Source organism: Sceloporus undulatus, chromosome 1 (genome assembly GCF_019175285.1).
Source record: "Sceloporus undulatus isolate JIND9_A2432 ecotype Alabama chromosome 1, SceUnd_v1.1, whole genome shotgun sequence".
Taxonomy (NCBI): Eukaryota; Metazoa; Chordata; class Lepidosauria; order Squamata; family Phrynosomatidae; genus Sceloporus; species Sceloporus undulatus.
Genome location: NC_056522.1, coordinates 125,400,396 through 125,420,684, shown reverse-complemented (window position 1 = coordinate 125,420,684; position 20,289 = coordinate 125,400,396). Strand labels below are relative to the sequence as shown.

At 39.9% G+C, this 20,289-nt stretch overlaps 1 protein-coding gene across 5 annotated transcripts in view; it reads left to right on the top strand.

Annotated features, from left to right (window-relative positions):
* The window catches only part of SENP6 (SUMO specific peptidase 6), a 109,322-nt gene that overhangs the window by 70,525 nt on the left and 18,508 nt on the right, over positions 1-20,289 (top strand). For 4 of the 5 annotated variants that reach the window (XM_042469553.1, XM_042469535.1, XM_042469544.1 and 1 more), the window contains 7 exons: positions 342-568; positions 1,572-1,654; positions 1,736-1,852; positions 3,702-3,824; positions 9,730-9,822; positions 10,821-11,254; positions 13,047-13,150. In XM_042469553.1, coding sequence (XP_042325487.1) covers positions 342-568; positions 1,572-1,654; positions 1,736-1,852; positions 3,702-3,824; positions 9,730-9,822; positions 10,821-11,254; positions 13,047-13,150 — 1,181 coding nt within the window. The remainder of the gene's footprint in view (positions 1-341; positions 569-1,571; positions 1,655-1,735; positions 1,853-3,701; positions 3,825-9,729; positions 9,823-10,820; positions 11,255-13,046; positions 13,151-20,289) is intronic. The other variant, XM_042469562.1, reaches the window with a different exon arrangement.

Genomic DNA, 20,289 nt, shown 5'->3' with positions numbered 1-20,289 from the left:
CCGGGATACGAATTGATCGCGTTACGAAATTTCCGGGATACGAAAAAAATAGATAGGAAAAAACTGTTCCGGGTTACGATGTTTTTTTCGGGTTACGAATTTTTTTTCGGCGCGAAATTCAAACCGCAAAGCGCGGCTAGCGGCTTTCCAGCGCTAGCCGCTAGCCTTTTCGGGTTGCGAAATTACTTGGGTTACGAACGGAGCCGCGGAACGAATTAATTTCGTAACCCGAGGGACTACTGTACAGACTTGAGTTGAGGAATCTCTGTTGCATAATGCTTGTACTTTCAGTGTATACTTTCATTGGGTGTTAAAATAAACTTTCTTTTTTCCCCTCATAGATCCAGAAGAACAATACATCATTTTAATATTTGAGACAGGCCTGGATCATCATGCAAATTCAATATTTGAAAAAATAATCTCTGATATTGGGATCAGGAACAATATTACTAATTTTTTTGTAAAAATTACTTTTGAAGAAGCAAACAGTAGGCTTGTGGCCTTCACAAAATCCTTTGAAGACACTTCCAGAGGAGGCATCAGTCAAAAAGAAGGCAAAACAAAACATGTACTAATTTTTAAAATATTTGGATATATGTTACATGATTTGTGATATCTTTATTTAAAAATATGTTGCTCATATTTTCTAGTTAAAAAATTATCAACAAAAAAGAGAGGGTCAACTTTTTTTTACATAAGACTATAAAACTGCAAAAGTAGAAATATATTTTAAAATCTAAAATTTGATTCATGGTATTGTTCATTTGGTACTTCAGCTAACAGTATGGTTTTGCTATCATTATCTGAAAATTTGGGCTGCTTCAGAGGTTATTTTCTGGGCCTTCTAAAGCAGAGTTTTCAAAGCTAGGAATAACCTTGTTTTGTTTGAGCCACATTTCTTTTTTATATCACAAATATGAATTCTTATTTACTACCTGTTTACTAACCATATTAGATATCAGTATCTGATTCTGATTTATTATGGAGTCCTAACCTGTAGATCAAAAGATTAGTTGAGAAGGAAGTTCTTCTTTAGCAGAGAGTAATTCAGATGGTGAGGGTAGTTGTATCTGCACAAAAATCTGTACCCCTAAATCTGCACCAGCTCTAGACCTTGAAAAGGTCTGGTAGCTTTGGAGCAAGTGATTTCTTGCCAGTTCCAAAGAGAGAGTGTGTCTGTCTGCTGGGACTTTTTGTCTGACACTATCCTTCCTCACATTGGCACACATCCTTTCCACTCTGGTTGACACAGGCTAGTGGAAGCCATGGATTTTCACTTTTCAGCATTTTAGCGTGGCTATGTCTAAAACCTTAGTAAATTAAATTTAAACCAGATTTTTCTGTGCCAAAGCTGAAGTTTAAACAAGAGGGGGAAGAAAAACGAGGAATGTGTTTCATAATACAGAGAACAAACTATTGTGTCTGCACTAGCCCACTGTGATAGATTGTGCATTCTGTTTGTTTTAAATAAATATTTCTAGAAAAAGAGGAGCATGCTATATTGTTTGTCTTGAAAGAGACATTATAATTTTTCTATTACATATTAATTTTTCTCTGAATCTAAAATGCAGTTGCGAAATACATTGCAGTTCCAGTTTTTTGATGATGATGAAAGCGGGGAGCCCCAAACAGTCTTCATTGGTCCCATAGAAAAGTAAGAAGTCTTTTCTGCATGTTGTAACTTTTGCCCACATGATACAAGCTCTGAATTTATTCAACTTATTTTTCGTTGCAGGTTGATCGTTTATCCTCCTCCTCCGGCAAAGGGTGGTATTTCTGTGACTAATGAAGATCTCCATTGTTTAAATGAAGGGGAATTTTTAAACGATGTAATCATTGATTTTTATTTAAAGTAAGTTGTGTGGAATCTGTTTCACTTAAGCAATTGATGATCATTGAGAAACCCCTCCTATTCTGAGAAAAATGACTTAAAAGATTATCTCCACTTCGTCCATTGTCTCAAAAAGCATGCTTTTTTTATAGAGTGCTAAATGAATAGCAGATTCATGAAAAACAGCACTTCCGGGAATTTTTAGGTCTAGCTAATATTACTAAATAAATAATTGAGATTATGGGCATGCAAATTCCACAGCTCTGTGGGTTATAAAAGGCTCATATCTGAATAGGACTGTGGGGGTAATTTTTGCCAGTGCCCCCAGGAGTGCTGTTTCAGGCCTAAGAATCTTTTTTCTTTTTGCTAAACAGGAAGGGAGTAGAAGTCACTTTCAGTTTTGAAAAATGCCCTCACATGCCTACAATAGTTCTGTAGGTGTTGGAGACAGGTGTATGTGGGTGTAGGTATGTGCGGCCTACAAGCCACATTTTCCCTACTGATTTTCAGACTTCTTTCAAAATTTCACTGTATTCATGACAAAAATTCATGGGATTTTATGGGAATATATATCATATAGTCATTAGAACATCTGTTTGCAAACACTATTTGAATGATCAGTTAAACTCCCTCTTTTTACTCTTTTCAAGAATCACAATTAACCAGTATGGCTACAGATCTTTATATTAGTCTGTGTTTCAACTCTACTTGCATTTAACTTTCCTTTGATAGGATTTATTTGTGGTTGTTTAAAAAGTCTTTTACCAATCTTGGAAGCTAATTCTTCCTATGAAACCCCAAAGATATTTTCATTCTGTCCCTTGGCTTCTACAGTATAATTTAGGGTGATGGAAGGCACTTTATTTCTGTTGTTACTTGAATCCATGGAATCTTGCTAATCAAGTGGAGGTATAAATCAAATCCATCTTCCTACTCCTTGTATAATATTGCATGTCTTCCCCTTTCTTGATAGCATTACTGTGCATTTCCATGACCACTTATTAATGATGTAAAACAGAGATGTGATGATTTGGATATAGGGTATATTAGATATTACAGAAGAAGAAGGGTGTGGTGAAGTTGAAACTGGCCTTCTATTTATAGCAGTAGTTCTAAAGTCTGCACAATGCATGTTTTTCCACTTGGGTTATGATGAATAATTCTCTTTTCTAATGGTCTCTCAATAAAGTTTAAACTTTTTTTTTTACTGTGTTATGCCAAAAAAAAAAAAAAACCTACAAAAAAGCCCCCTCAAAATTGTCTGCATCAGCTTTATAGTAATTCATATAAGGTAGTCTATATAGGATGCGGTGGCTTAATGGTTAAGATGCCAGGTCTGACTATCAGAAGATTAGAAGGTTGGCAATTCGAGGCATGAGTGCTGCATGATGGGGTGAGCTCCTGTCGCTAGTCCCAGCTTCTGCCAGCCTAGCAGTTGGAAAGCATGGAAATGCAAGTAGATAAATAGACACCACTTCAGTGGAAAGGTAATAGCGTTCAGTGCAGTCATGCTGGCCACATGACCACCAGAGCAGTCCTTGAACAACACTGGCTCTTCGTTCTAGAAACAGAGATGAGCAGCACCCCCTAGAGTTGGTTACAACTAGACATTCACGTCGAGGGACTGCCTTTACCTTTTAGTCTGTATAAATTTAATTTGAAGCTCATTATGGTTTTCTTGATCTTAATTTGGTGTGAAATTCTGTACCCTTTTCATAAGCTCTTTTGGTCTGAATGGGATAGCCAGCATGTGGCAGGCTTGTCTAGAAAAAAATAAAATCTTTTCTAGAATATTTTCCAGGGGGAAAAAAACCCAGAGAATTAAAGCTAGTGGAAAATACAAACCTAAATATGTTGCTTCCCTTTAAAGGTATCTAGTTCTTGAAAAATTGAAACAAGAAGATGCTGATAGGATTCATGTATTCAGTTCTTTTTTCTATAAACGCCTTAATCAAAGAGAGAGGAGAAACCCTCAAGAAACTTCAACCCTTACGTAAGTTTGATTAGGATTATTACTGTATAATTCTAAATAGTATCTTTTCCATCCCTTATAAAGAAGGTGGCTTTGTTTAGATGGAGTGCATGTGAATGAGCTTTGAGTGAATGAATACCTCTTTTCTGCAGCTGTAAGGAATTGAAAAGTGCATTAATTATCCAAAGTTAATTTTTTGATTTTAACCTGGGGAAGCTGTGGTTTTTATTATTATTATGTTCAGGGAAAGTCATCTTCAGAGCTGTGGCTTCCAATCATGGTTCTCCTCCCTTCTGAAATAGCATTTTCTAATTGAGGATCACCATATGTTGTTGATGTACTAATCACATAATCCTTGGCCTTTGGCCGTACTGGCTGGGATGATGGGAATTGCAGTTCAGCAACTGCTAGAAACAACAGTCCATTGTTAATTGGAAATAGAAACAAAGGTCTCCCTGACTTATAACTGTATTGGGAAAAGCAGTGCAGAAGCTGCGGGTAGTTCGCAGAGCACTAAACCATATTTGAGTGTTATATCTGAACAAGATCAATATTGACAGGTTTATGTAATATACATTAACAAAAAAGATGTAGGACTAAATCAGTGGCTACAGTGCATAACTTTATAATGATATAGCTACATCTCTGATATAATATGCAGCCCTTCTAATGAATTGCAATGATGTGCATTAGGAGACCATGTATGGTGTGGCGTTGAACACTGAGAAACACTGCAAAATGACCACGCTTCTTTTTATAAAAAGAATATTATTATTTGAATTATAAAATACAGAATAAGGGAGCCAGCATAGCATAGTGGTTTGAGCGTTGGATTAAGATTCTGGAGATCAGGGTTTGATTCCCAGTTCAGCCATGAAACCCACTGGGTGACCTTGAGCAAGTTCATTCTCAGTCTCAGGGAAAGGCAGTGGCAAAACTTCGGAACAAATCGTGCCAAGAAAATCCCAGGATAGGTTCACCTTGAGGTCACCATAAGTCGGAAACGAGTTGAAGGCTCACAACACACACAATACAGAATAAAAGAATAATAGAAAAAAGGATTATAAATGAAAAAAGAGAAATGAAAGCAAGAATAAACAATAGAGAAATAAAGAATAATAATAAGAAATAAAAGTGACTTTCTATTTTTTCCTCAGGTGTTCTTTCTTAATCCTAATTAAGCCTTCTCCATCTAAAAAGACAAAAATACACTTCTTTCTATAGTCTTATCAATGTTGAATTAGTGCAGACATAAAGTAAAAATCACCATTATAAATAATTGCATTACAAAGAGTCAATACAAAGTTAGCTTTCCCCGATATCTGTCCAATAATAATAATAATAATAATAATAATAATAATAATAATAATAATGGATTCCATTTAAACAAAATGTTTCTCCACTCTTTTAAGTCCAAATAATAGGCTTTATCATTGACTATCTTTTCTTCCCTAAAATTTAATATTTAAAAATAAAAATTAACCATTAGGCAAATCTACTATCCACATTTTATAGCTCCAGTTTTTTTTCATACCATAACTTCAAAACTTGATATGCTTCATAAAAGAAAAACATATTTTCTCTTTCTCTTTTTAAATCAAACAGTATCATGTTGGTTAATCTTCTCATGAAGATTAATGCATAAATCAATCCCATGTCAGCCACATTTAAACCATAAACCTTATTTAAACTATTTTAAACCTTAATCTTGACACCAGTCTTCCCCCCTCCCCTGCAAAAAATTGACAAAATAGGAATTGAGGCAAACCCCTCACAGTTAACATTACCTTTGGTACAGTTTTCCATAACTGTCCCCCAATTGCTCTCAGCCTCCTAAATGACCAGTTGCCAGTATCTTCCCTAGTCTCATCCCATTACAGTTTCAACTTTGTCATTCATAATTTGTATACAATGGTCCCTTCCCTTACATAGTGGATCCATTCTGGAACACACACACACCACGCAAGGAAAATTCCACCTATGCTCGACCCCCATTAAAGACAATGGGGCTCATGCCCGTGGCAGTGCACATACCACAGAATACAGGTCATTATTCTTTCTGGCACATGGTGCCGCTTCTTCCAGCACAGCTTTCATTGTATGCATGAAAGCTGCATATATGTCGCACCCGCATATGACATGGACGTACTGTACTTCTAACATTCTGCCATACTGATCTTGATTCACCTGCTTACAGGAAACATCTTCTTCACCCAACGTCAACATTGTGCAGCCTCCTGCGTCTCTCTCCAAACATTTAATTTTAGATTCCTCATCTGATATCAGTAGCACAAAATCATCTTTCTTTTCCTTTCCATCCTGTGACAATATATCTTGCCACATATACATATCTCAGCATCAAAATCCTGGAACAATTGGTTCACCTTTTCCACTCTGTACTACTAAGATTCTGAAAAATATTTAGTGTCATTTTATTTCCTGATCTCATTATCAACGGGTTATATGACATCTTAGCATTTTTTTTTTATGAAGCACCCAGTAAACAGGAGCCAAAAAAAGGTGACTATGCTGGCCTCCAAGAGGTGCCACCCATCCTTTTTTGAAGCACAGATATTTCTCCAGATCCAAAACTGAAGCACCTGGTAAGCAAGAACCAATCTTATAAAGTGTTTTTTTAAATTGTCCAGTCCAGTAAAGGACACGATGGTTTAGCGGTTAAGATGCCAGTTCTGACAGTCTGAAGGTTGGCAGTTCGAGGCTCAGGCACCGTGTGACGGAGTTAGCTCTTGTCACTATTTCCAACATCTGCCAACATAGCACTTTGAAAGGATGCAAATGCAAGTAGGTAAATAGGTACCACTTCTATGGGAAGGTAACAGCATTCTATGCAGTCATGCTGGCCACATTTATTATTATTATTATTAACCTTTATTTATAAAGCGCTGTAAATTTACACAGCGCTGTACATACAATCTTTTTAATTAGACGGTTCCCTGCCCTCAGGCTTACAATCTAAAAAGACATGACATAAAAGGAGAAGGGAAAGGTGGTGGGGCTAGTAGGCTAATACATATAAAGTACATAGCAATACAGGAAATGGTTCGATAAAACAGGCATCAAAAGAACATCAAATAGCAAGTGACAATTATGCAATGCCTGGGAATGCTTCTCTGAACAGGATGGTCTTCAACTCTGTTTTGAAGCTGGTTAAAGAAGTGATGGCCCTTGCTCACAGGGGAAGAAGGTTCCAGGAGTGAGGGGCAGCAAGTGAAAAGGGGTGAATCCGAGATGGGGCAGAGGAAATCCTGGGCTGGGACAGCAGACCTCGACTACCAGAACGGAGGGCCCTGGTGGGAAGGTGAGGAGAAAGAAGGTCTGATAAGTAAGGAGGGGCCAGCCCATGGAGGGCTTTATACGTCGACAGCAGGAGCTTGTACTGAATACGGAAAGGGAGGGGGAGCCAGTGAAGGGATGCCAGCACAGGAGAGATGTGGTCAGAGCGGTGGGCGGATGTGATAATGCATGCAGCTGAATGCTGAACAGAGATTAAAGGACGGAGGTGAGAAAGAGGAAGCCCAGCCAGGAGGACGTTACAGTAATCGAGTCGTGAGATCACTAGGGCATGGACCAGGATCTTGGCAGTAGAGGTGGAGAGATATGGTCGGATTTTAGCAATATTGTACAAAAAGAATCGACAAGCCTTGGCTGTGGATCTGAGGGATACATGACAGAGAAGAATCAAAGATGAAACCAAGACTGCGGGCTTGCTGGACTGGTTGAATAGAAATGTTGTCCACAGAGACAGAAAAGGAGTGTGGAAGGGTGGGCTTAGGAGGAAAGACAAGAAGCTCCGTCTTGGACATGTTGAGCTTCAAACGCCGATGGCGCATCCAATGCGAGACAGCTGTGAGACATGATGAAACTTGCTGTTCAAGCCTTGGAGAAAGGTCGGGGGTGGAAAGATACAACTGGGTGTCATCGGCATACAGATGGTAGGAAAAACCAAAAGAGCTAATGAGTTTACCTAAGGACAGTGTGTAGAGAGAAAACAGAAGGTGACCCAGAACAGAGCCCTGGGGAACTCCAACAGATAAGGGAACTGGAGAAGAAGTCTGACCGCCAGCAAACACTGTAAAAGATCTGCCAGACAAATAAGATCGAAACCAGTCGAGAACAGAGTCTGAGAACCCAAGGTCAGAAAGTATATTAACTAGAAGAGAGTGATCAACAGTGTCAGAGGCTGCAGACAGATCAAGAAGGATGACAACAGAGTAAAGGCCATTTGCCTTGGCCAGTAAAAGATTGTTTGAGATCTTGGTGAGGGCTGTCTCTGTAGAGTGCCGTGGGCGGAAGCCAGACTGAAAGGGATCGAGAATGGAGTTGGCCATATGACCATAGGAGTTGTCTTTGACAACCCTGGCTCTTTGGCTTAGTAACAGAGATGAGCACTGCCCTCTATAGTCAGTTGTGACTAGACATTCATTTCAAGGGGAAACTTTACCTTTAGCTTTACCAATCCAGTACCTCCTTTTGTCAAATCCAGTTTCTCACAGCATCTCTATTTTATAATCCAAACTTAATAAATCCCAATTAATTAAATCCAGTATAAAACGAAATCAGTAGATCTTTCAAATAGTGTTGTTGCTAACCTTTGGTCATTTCAAGCTTTGTTATTTCTGATTCTATTTAAACTTTTTTTCTGATAAAGAACACAACCAAAATGAAATGTTAACCAAGCCTCTCTTTTAATATTAGGCAGTTTACTGAAGGCAAAAGTATCCCAGCTGAGTCCCAGGTTTTTTAAAAATCTAAATGTTAAAAGCAAAATTGCAAATGGCAGTAGTACTGTATTAGTAGTAGGAATAGTAGTAGTGTGTCCTAAGTCATTTCCGACTTACCGTGACCCTAAAGTGAACCTGTCACAGGGGTTTCTTGGCAAAACACTAGGTATTAAATAAAGAAAGCAAATATTTCGGGTCCAGTGTCCATAAAGAGCTGCTTTCCACCGTCAACTGTTGATCTCTTCAGTCTCTTCAGGCATTGCAGATGGCAGTCAGGCATGATGATGAATTCCAGCCCCCTGTGTGCAATTTTGCTAATCGCTTCTTGTGGTTTCCACAACAACTGCTTGGTAATAGAGTCTTTTGATCCAGGAAGATAAATTACCAAGTGTATCTTCAGTTGGTTAAAAGCCTCCATGAAGCCCCACAAAGTGGGATAGCTTCAGCCTGCCATCTTCCCCAGATGTAGTAGCACTGTTTCCACACTTCTGTCTCCTCTTGCACAATAGTCTCGATGGAGTATATAAACATTGCACAATGGAGCTTTTCAACTCGATGTGATCATAAAGTGGTTGATGGTGGCATAACCTACTGACAGGATGCCAGCCACAATGACATTATGCTGATGATAATGACTGGTTTGATATATAAGGAAACAACTGAAAGCTAAAGCTAGTGTGTCTATGTGGCAGCTCATTTTAAATGTTTAAAAAACTGTTACTGTCTAAGCAGGATACAAGATAATTCCTAAATTTCTTACTTATATATGTATTTATTGATTTCATTTTTATACTGCCTTTCTCCCAAAAAGGGACTCAAGGCAGCTCACAAGATAACAATGCATTAAAAACTTTGTAACAAAAAATTAAAAACAATTGAAATAATTCAGTTAAAACAGTATAAAATTAATATTAAAAATACACAAAAGTTAAAAACATGACTAAATCAGACACCTCATATAAAACCTACCCTGTCACGATTTTAAAAAGTTTGCCTGAATAAAAATGTTCTTACTTATTAGTGAAAGGAAAGGAGGAAAGGGGTCAGCCTAGCCTATCTTTCAAATAATGGTTGCCACAAGACTGAGGATAATTCACCTCTTGTAGAAGAAGAGAATAAATTGTCTTGTAAATACCAAGTATTATAAAATTCATTCATTTTATTTCCTATCATTGTGTTTACAGAATCCAGCAGAAACGGCACGGTCGAGTGAAAACATGGACCCGACATGTTGATATCTTTGAAAAAGATTTTATTTTTGTCCCCCTTAATGAAGCGTAAGTAGGACCTGTACCACTGTATGTAGCACTGGAATGTCATTTCTGTTGAATCTCATGTAGTGGAGACTTTAAAGAATCCTGGTTTCCCCTTTCATGTTATTTATTAGCTGCTTTCACATGTTGCAACAAAACATGACAATGCATGTGTGTGTACTCTTTCTTTTCTACCTTTTTCGTGTATGTGAGAGGAAATTTTTAAGTTTTCAATTTGTACTTTGGGCAAACTAAAGTTAGCTTGTATTGTCATTTGTCTTAAATATGGCCAAAGAAGTTCAAGAGCCAGATTTTTAAAAACAAAGTAGTCAGGTATGTACTGGAAGCTTAATCAGGGTTTTGCAGTCTTTTTAAGACAGGAGGTAGGCTTTCTGGAGTAGGATGAGCTGAAGTCTTCTTCCAATCTAGGAATTAAAGTGGAGAGAGGATAAAGTGCAAAGAGGATTCAACTCTTACTCTAACCTGGAATTTGTTTTGCTCTTTGCTTGCTGGGCACAGAAAAGTCCCTGCCTCTATTGTTGGTTCTGAGCTTGAGGAGGGGAAATAAAGCCATGTGCCAGAGGAGTCCTTCAAGCTCTGTCATGTAAGCAAGAAAAGCAAGACAGACTGCCTTTGCTTTTCACTTCCAGCTTAGCTAGATGGGGGAGACCATAGCAAGCAAACCTGCCTTTCTGTCTGATAAATACTGTGAGCATGGCACTCTAGATAGAGAGATAAAACAGCTTCATCTTCAGTTACTCATTTTGCTTTGGATCTGGGGCAGAAAGACCGCGATACATGGGCTTTCATCTCTGCCTACATATTCTGTATGCCTTAGTTGTGCAGAGTCAAGTTAGCATATTCCAACTCTGAGCTGCAGCTAAGAGGAAGGAGGCACTGACAGCCCCCCTCCGAGTAGACTTCCTAAAAATTGTGGCTTCTGTGCTTAATATGATAATACATTATTGAATGTAGCTTTGGAATTTGGAATTATCCGTTTGTTTTGTGTGTTTTTATTGCAGGGCACATTGGTTTTTGGCTGTCATCTGTTTTCCAGGTTTACAGAAACCAATATATGAGGCCAATCCATGCTACCAGGAAAATGCATCTGCACAGGTTAAATCTTCCTCCTTAGATCAAGATGGAAGCATTTCATCTCCTTTACCTAGTGATTCAGATCTGTTACACCAGTCCTCACCTGCAGCAGTAACAAAGAAAGTGCTGAGCAAGAAGCATATCGCAGTTTTAACTGACCCAAGTACAGAAGCTGAGGAAAGTGAGTCACTGTATTGCAAAAGAAATTCTTCTTTGAAAGGTGGTTTTAAAAAACTAAATCAGTTACACAACACAACAGAAGAATCGAGAACTATGGAACCTGTATGTCATAAACAGGACTATAGGACTTCAGAGAAAAATGGCGTACAGTGTGAACATAAAACTCATGTCCATGCTACTGGTGTGTACTTCTGTCTACTGTATTTTTGTGGCTTTTACTTTATAAATGTTCCTTGAAATTTTTTATCATCTTTGAAATTATGTGGCACTGGATCTAATCAATGCTCAAAAGGGAAATGCTGGAAACTTTATATAAATGGTTTTAAACTGCTAGAGGAAGTGTAGCCAGAGTTGCATCTTGAAAAAATATTAGAAATGTAAGAGCCACATATAAACTGTTCTGAGACTACTACAGGAAGAAGATAGTGTAACTGCATTTTTTTTAAAAAAAAATCTGAAATAGAGCAGTTTTTTTTTGCGATGCATGATGCAGTTTGTCACACTTAAATATACAGAGGATTATAATTAGGTTGCTGTTCTAAAAATATTTAAATTTGTAAAAGAAACAATGATATTTAAAACGTGCCTCTTTTGAAGTTGTAAAAATAGTCTTTGCTGGAGTTTGGTAAGTTCCTTTTTGGACCACTATTCCCAGAATCCTCAATCACCATTGGAAAGTATAGTCTGAAAACATACTGTTCACAGTTTTAATTTTTGTTTTCCTGCACTGTGCCTGTCCTCACAGAGAGATGCTAGTCGATTACTTATACTCTTCATGGAGAAGGTTCAGTCCCTACAGAGTGCAAATGAGAAATGATTTCTGATCACTTCCAGGTTGCATTTTAAGCTTTTTCAGCCTTGTGGACCAGAACTGGACCTTACCCTCCATCACCACTGTTGCTTTTCCCAGTTTAGAAAACAGTTGCCAGTTAGAATAGATGATACAGTGTTCTAAGTAGATGGCCTTAGTTTAAAACATTTTGCTAAATTGATTCTGCCATTTCCTTGCTTTGGTTTTTATACATTTTTCTTCAGAGGTATATAAAACCATTTCATTTGGTTCACAATGAGAGTTTATTTCTTTTATCTTGTTAGCTGTCTTGAGTACAAGCTTTTGGAGAAAGATGAGGGTAGGTAGTTAGGGAGAGATCTGGAGCACCTCAAGAACCCTTCAATTGGGGCTCTGCTAGGCTGAAAAAGTAGGTTTTGAGAGGGGTCATGCTCAGTCAGCAATGACTGTAAAAATGAATCCCCCCAAGTTATAGATCTTAAGCCCAGTTTATGATCTTACAAGAACAGGATGCCAGCCGTGATCTAAAATCTTTTTGTGGGGAATTAATTCATTTGAACAGTTATTCTCAGGTATTCTGTGTGGTGTAGTGAATTGAGCATTGGACTATGACTCTGGAGACCAGGTTTCAAACCCCCACTCAGCCATGGAAACCCACTGGGTGCCCTTGTACGAGTCACACTCAGCTTCAGAGGAAAGCAAAGGTCAACCTCTGAACAAATCTTACCAAGGAAAGCCCATGATAGGTTTGCCTTAAGGTTGCCATAAATCAGGAACAATTTGAAAGCATACAACAATGCTTTTGCTATTTGCTTTCTGTGTGGGAGAGGATATATAATATAATATATCTGTGATATCTCGTCCTCTCCATTGACACCCCCTTGTCGTGGGGGAGAGGCTTGCGTACCCTAAAGAAGTTGTGAGCTATGTTGGTAGTGGTATAATAGCCACCGGTAGGGCCTCTCATGCCAGACAGGTCAAAACTGAAGGGTCTGGCCAAGAGCACCAAAGGGCAGGATGGGCTCTCTAGCCTTATGGCAACCATCCTAGGAGAAGGAAAACTAACCCCAAACCCAGGCAGATGGTACTCGCCTAACCCTGTAAGGTCAGCCATCTAAGAGAAGGAAACTGATACCTTGCTGTTTTTGTTTTTTAATTTTACTAATCTTTATTGACAATGCAGATGGTCTACAGAAAATCAAGCTAAACTATAGTGAAGACTCAGCTGACAGCAGTAAAATAAATGAAGATGAGCTCATAGATTTTTCTGAAGATCAAGATAACCAGGTAACACATTTAAACAGCATTACATTAATAACTAATATTTTAGGGTTAAACTGAACTGTTTTAACTGTTCAAAAAGCCCAGTGAGAGCAAGGGGAGGAGCTAGCCTGTTTAACACTTTTTAACATCTTATAATTGTGTTTTTAAGGTACTCAATGTCATTTTCATTTTGGCATTTAAGAAGTTGAAAGTGTCTTAATGTACACATATAGGAAACTGTACTGCAAGTATTCTGTGCCTCCACTAACCTAGTAGTCATTGCTTCAGTGGGATTCTGATATTTTACTACATTTTCATGTCTGTATCATTTTGCACTGGGAAATCGAAGCATACTTTAACTGGTGTTTATATGTTGCTCATACCTGCTTGATGATGTGTAAAAATTATACTTGTTCTCCAGTGCCACAAGGATCAGCTTCTTTGCACAGCAGTAGAAATGAGCACAATCTTGTGTGGATAGCAAGTCACAGTTAATTTCCAATTTCATCCACTAGAAGGCAAGCTGTATCCGTAGGTGTTTCTTTATCTCCATGCTGTGAAAGCATGATTTTTTGTTTGTTTAGCAGAATTTAGGACTTTATTATAAATAAGTTTAGGACACTCAGTCCATATTGCTTGCTAGCAAGGAAATACTGTTCCTCCTCTGCTTTTATCTTCCGTTCTTCAAGTCTTGCAGTTTGGTATAGAGGCCTGATAGCATCTTAATTTCAGCAGTTACTGAAAGGGTGCTCTCATTCAAAGACTTTGGCAGAGTAATAAACATTCGTCCTGATTGTTCCTTTTTTCCCCTTTTCACAAGCTTTATATGTGAACATGGTGAGAATGGATGCAAGGCAGTAATTTTGCCATAGAGGGACCTATCAACCTTTTAAAAAACAATGCTAGGGGGTGTCTGAGAAGCCAACTCGATCCTGGACCCTTTCCAGTCTGGCTTCTGCCCACGGCACTCTACAGAGACATCCCTCATCAAGATCTCAAATGATCTCTTGCGGGCCAAGGTGAATGGCCTCTATTCTCATTTTCTTGGTTTGTCTGCGGCCTTCGACACTGTGGATCACTGTCTCCTGGTTGATTTACTTTCTGACCTTGGGTTCTCCGACTCTGCTCTCGACTGGTTTAAATCTTACTTGTCAGATAGATCTTTTGCAGTGGTCACGGGTGGTCAGACTTCATCCTCTGTTCCCCTATCTGTTGGAGTTCCCCAGGGCTCTGTCTTGGGTCCCCTTCTGTTCTCTCTATACACACTGTCTCTAGGTAAACTCATCAGTTCTTTTGGTTTCTCCTATCATCTGTACGCTGCTGACACTCAGCTGTATCTCTCCACCCCAGACCTTTCGACGGGGCTTGAATAGCAAGTTTCTTCTTGTCTGACTGCCATCTCTCATTGGATGTGGCTTCGGCGCTTGAAGCTCAACATGTCTAAGACTGAGCTTCTTGTCTTTCCACCTAAACCCACCCTTCAATATTTCTTTTCTGTTTCTGTTGACGACACTGCTATTCAACCGGTTCATCATGCCCACAGTCTTGGCTTCATTTTTGACTCTTCTCTGTCATTTATTCCCCAGATCCAGGCCACCGCCAAGGCCTGTAGATTCTTTCTCCACAAAAAGATTGTATGTACAGCACTGTGTAAATTTACAGCGCTTTATCAATAAAGGTTAATAATAATAAGTAACATAGTTGTGAAGGAAACTCTATCCATGTAGTTCATCCAGAGCTACAATGGAGCAGAGTATTAACTGTTCTGTAGTGCTTTCTTTGGCTCCCAAATGGCAAGATAGCTTAGTTTTTGTTGCCATGCATCTATGCGGTCTCTTTATATGTGCTTAGAATATCTCACAGGGTTTTTTCTAGTCTTTCTTATACCTTTTGTGTTATGTTTTCAGAACTGAAGGCAGTGCTGTTGACTAGGTGGTAGTGCTGTGTATTCTGCCCAAATGTGACCACAGAGTTTTGGTTTGCTCGCACAATTGGTTCAGGTTCTTATTTATTTAGGGATGCCCCCTTTCATTACTTCATTGACAACTGAGGAGAGAAGCAGATGGGTATGCAGAAGTGGCCTCTGGCCACTCTGCCTGCAATCACCCCATGATTGGCTGGGACTTTGGCAACTGGACGGCTCGCTCTGAAAGCGGGCCACTGTCACGGTCCCAAATGGGCTGCCAGGAAGGAGTGGATTTTCACCTGAAGGCCCAAAGCCAGTCCTTTTGGCCCCTCTATTTTGGGCCTGAGATCACTGCACAGTGGGTAACTATGATCTTTTCTGCCTCCCCCCTCCCAATTTAGCATTCTTTCTGGTCATTATATGATAGGTAAATTTTAGCTGCCAGGTTCCATTTCTCTAGATAGATCTATTCATATGTATTAAAATTATTTCCTGATTTCTTTTTACAAGGATTGATTTAGGTAGAACTATCAGTGACAAAACTGCATACTGGATTTGGTTGGAATCTTCCTATACAAGGATAAAATGACTTATTTGGAAGATATAGTCCAGCAAAAGTATAAGTAGTTAACATTCTTTTTCTCCAGCACATTTCTCTGAACTTGGCTTTTTCTTTTTTTTTAAAGATGTTTAGCTGCTATGCTTACAACCTTGATCCACATTTCCAGGAATGCTGTAATAAGATAACCTATTTCATCTGACAGTGTTGCTAGCCATTGCAACTTCATTGTAGCATATGAGTCGTTTGGGATTTGTCAGTTTAATGAGGTAGTTTTAGTTTTTATTTGGATTTTGCTTCCTTCAGTGCTCCTAGTAACAAGGAGTTCTTTTTCGTGGTCTCTGTGCCTCACACAATAGGGTTTGTGCCTGTGCAGAGACTCCATTTGAAAACTGAAAAGCTGAGCAGATTGGGGGGAGGCCCCACCCTCTCCCGTGTATTGAGCATGTCTAATCCTGCCAATCTAGCTCCACCTTCAGTTCTTTTCGTCCGCTGCAAGAGAAACACTCCTTTGGATTGTTTGGTAGATTTTAATTTTTCTTATTCTTTTTCTTGTTTTTTCTTGTTGAGCATTGCCCTGGCAGAGCTTTGAAGGTGAGTATTTTTTGTCTATTTTAGCCCGGACAGGCTTCTCGCTTCTGGGCCTCCTATGGCCCCCAAATCTTTGTTTAAGCTCTGTATTGATTGTGGTCGTAAAGTTGTCCTCACCAATGGACATTCTAAATACCTTTTTTGTTTGGGTGACCATATCACTGACCATTGTTCCATTTACTACTCTTTTACTTCCACGACTCTTCATAATAGAGCCCAGTGATTGAAATGATTTTTTGGGAGCGCTCCCTCTCAGTGGCTGAAAAATCTTCCCAAACTGATCCTTTGGCATTGATTCCTATTTCCAAGCTTCCAAGGATCCCAAAGATTTCTAAGCTTTTGGCATCAACATCAGGCTCGACCTCAACCCCATTAGCATTGAAGGCTTTGCAATTTACAGAGCCTGCCTTGACTTCGAGGCCATCGACACTGAGAGCATTGGAACCTGCTCCATCGATGTCGCAGACACCATCTACTGCCTAGTCTCCTCCATTACGGGAGGTTTTCTCTGCCTCTCACAGGCAAAGCATCCTCAGAAAGCCAAAAAGAGGCCTGACGTCTCGAGTGATCTCAATGTCGTGAGATCTGAAAAGAAGCATAAGTCTAAGGCTTCCATTCAGCCTACTGCTGCTTTGTCCTCGATATCTGCTTCGATCTCGACACTGGTCTCTACAGTGGCATCAACATTGAATACTACTATGACTTTCTTGCTTCCACCGCCGACACCATCGTTGGCTATACAGCCCCCCCATCTCGGTCACTGTTTCAGACTTGACGTTGGGGGTCTTGACCTCGGCATTGTTGAGTGCTCCATTACCATTGGACCCAACACTCCATCTATGCCACCAATGGTCTCTTCACTGCCACTGGTTCCTACATTGGTTCTGATGCAGATATTTGTCTCGCCGGCACAGGCTTACAGACTTTCATTGTCTCCATCAACCCCTTGACACTGACGTGTCTCTTGCCAAATCTCACAGGTCTCCGACGTCATCTAAAGACCATGTTGAATTGTCAACATCAACCTCCCGCCACTACTACCAGGATTCATCCTATGCCTCAGCATCATATATCAGACAGTATCGTGCAGAATAATATTGGAGAGAACGCCCTTCTTCCTATCGATCCTACTCTCCATCTTACAGGGATCATTGCCACTATAGGGAGCCTTACTATGAATCTCTCTCTTGATATCAAGCTCCCTCTTATTTTCGGCCCTGCTCTCCACAACGTGCTCATAAGTCTCATCTCGAATATGATGCCACCAGACTGCCTTCACCTTTCCTCACACCACGGCTACAGTCTCTCGACTCCCAGCATCACCTATTCAATCGATGCCAGTGGCTCAGATTCCGTTGTCGACATCGGTAATGACACCAATCCCTGCTGCCATCCCACTTGTGTCTTCAGTACCAACATGCCAAGCCATGCCTCCTCCTGTTGTTACACAGATATCTCATCTTGTCATACCTACTCTTCCTCTACAGTCTACTGATGAATCTGCCTATGACACAGAAATGTCACCAGCCTCTCCCTCTCCTGTCATTGCATCTCCACAGGAAGAAGTTGAAGACACTACACCTCAATTTCCAAATGAAGATAGATGTTCAGCTCTTCTTGAATGTGGTCCAGAGAGTGGCTCGGGCTTTAGGCCTCCAGGTTGATGAGGCTCCCAAACTACCAAGAGACCCTGTTTTTCAGATTGTTGATACCACTGCAGTTTCACCAGCTATCCTTCCTTTCTTGGCTTCTTTATCTGATGTCATGAACTTTTCTTGGCTGAAACCCACATCTGAGCCACCTGCAGCAGTGGAGGAGCTTCAAGGAGCTTCAGAGGCCTCTTAGCCAGCCACCCTTCACTCTCTTTGAGTCACCTGCAGCAGAGGAGGAGCCTTAGAGGCTTGGAAGCCATTACTGCCTGAATTTCATTTCTAATTTCCTTGAATTAACCTCAGAAATTTACTTGACTACCTTTTTGTAGCTTTTGCAGCTACTCAGAGGTTAGTTCATCTACTAGAAACTGGACTTTCTAATCTGACTATTTTATCCATCAGACTCCTGGCTCCTTATGGTGACAGGCAATGTTACTAAACACTATTAGCTATTATTTTTCCATATTTGTCATTGTTACATTTTGTGCTGCTGATTTTTGGGTCGAGAATCCATTTCCTTTCATGGCCCCCTCCATCTCTCCTAATCTGATCTCCATCCGGCCTCTTCCTCTTTCTCAGTTTCCATTCTTCTGTTCACTTTGGAATTGTCATTCCACGGCCCCTAAAACAGCAGCAATTCATGACCTTTTTCTCAATCACCTTGCTCTTACTGAAACTTGGCTTCCGGTCCATGATACTGCTACCTTTGCAGCCCTCTCTTTTGGTGGTCTCTTTTTCACCCATACTAGTAGTTCTGAGGGTAGAGGAGGAGGGGTCAACATCTTACTGTCTGATTCCTGCCAGTTTCAAGTGCTGTCTTTCCCCCCAAACTACTGCTTCTCTTTGTTTGAGTTTCATTCTATTAGACTTTTTCTTCCTTTACAGTTGTGGGTTGCTGTTATCTATAGTCCACTCAGTTCTGCTACTCAGTTCCTCTCTGACTTTAAGTCATGGCTGACATTCTTTTTATCCGATTCCATCCCCTCTCTGATCTTAGGTGTCTTTAATATCCATTTGGCCAATTTTAACAATCCGACAACCTCTTGCTTTTGTTCTCTCTTAGCCTGTTTTGATCTTCAACTTCATTCTGATTTTGCCACTCATTCACCTGGACACTGTCTTGATCTAGTTCTTCCTGCAAAATGTGTCATCTCTATCTACCTTGCCAACAATTTCCCATTATCTGATCACTATTTAATGTCTTTTACTCTTGCTCATACACCACCTCCTTGTCGTATCATTTGACCTGGTCCTAGCTGCTTGTCTTCACTTCTCTGGGTTTTACCATACATCAAAGGAGTCAACAGAATATGCAAAGTCTGACAGATATTTCACAGTGGTCACTGATGGTCAGGTTTCGTCTTCTGTCCTACTCTCTGTTGGAGTTCCACAGGGCTCTGGTTCAGGTCCCCTATTGTTTTCTTGCTACACACTGTCTTTAGGTAAGCTCATAAGTTCCTTTGGCTTTTCTTATCATCTGTATGCTGATGCCACCCAGCTGTATCTTTCAACCCCTGATCTTTCCTCGGGTCTTGAACAGCAAGTATCTTCTTGTCTCAACACTATTTCTCAGTGTACGCGGCACTGGTGCGTAAAGCTCAATACTTGACTTGAGCTTATTTTTCCTACAGAGGCTACTTATTTTTCCTACAGAGTACTCCTTTTCAATTCTTGTCGACAACATCTCTATTTGACCTGTGCAGGAAGCCCGCAGTCTTGGTTTCATTTTTTAATCTTCTCTGTCATGTACCCCCCAGATTCAAGCTATAGCTAAGACATGTAGATTTTTTCTTTATAATATAGCTAAAATGTGACCATTTCTTTCAGTCTCCACTGCCATGCTTTTAGTCCATGCCTTAATAGTCTCACGAGTGAATTTCTACAACCTTCTTCTGGTGGGGCTTCCTCTTTCTCATTTCCCTCCTTTGATTTCTGTCCAGCATTGGCTCACCATTACGATTATATCTGTTGCTATCCCTCCACTGGCTCTCTCTCCCCCTCCATATTCATTATAAACTCCTATTTGTGACTTTTAAAGCCCTGCATGGGCTGGCCCCTCCTTATTTATCGCATCTTCTTTCTCTGTACCTTCCCACTCACGCCCTCTATTCTAGCAGCCAAGGTTTTCAATTTCTCCAGCTTGGATCCACCCCCTTTCTCCAGCTTGGATCTACCCCCTACTCCTGGAAACTCCTTCCCTCTTGAGCATGGTTCATCTCCTCTTTACCTAGCTTAAAACTGAGCTAAAGACCATTTTGTTCAGGGAAGCATTCTCAGACATTACTTGATGGTTATTCAATGTTTATTTTAATCTGTTGTTTGTATATATATATTTAATGATTTTGTGTATCAATTTTATATTGTATTCCATTTTTTAGAATGTATGCCACTGGCAGTTACATTTTATTTTATATTATGTACAGCACTGTGTAAACCTACAGCGCTTTGTAAAGTT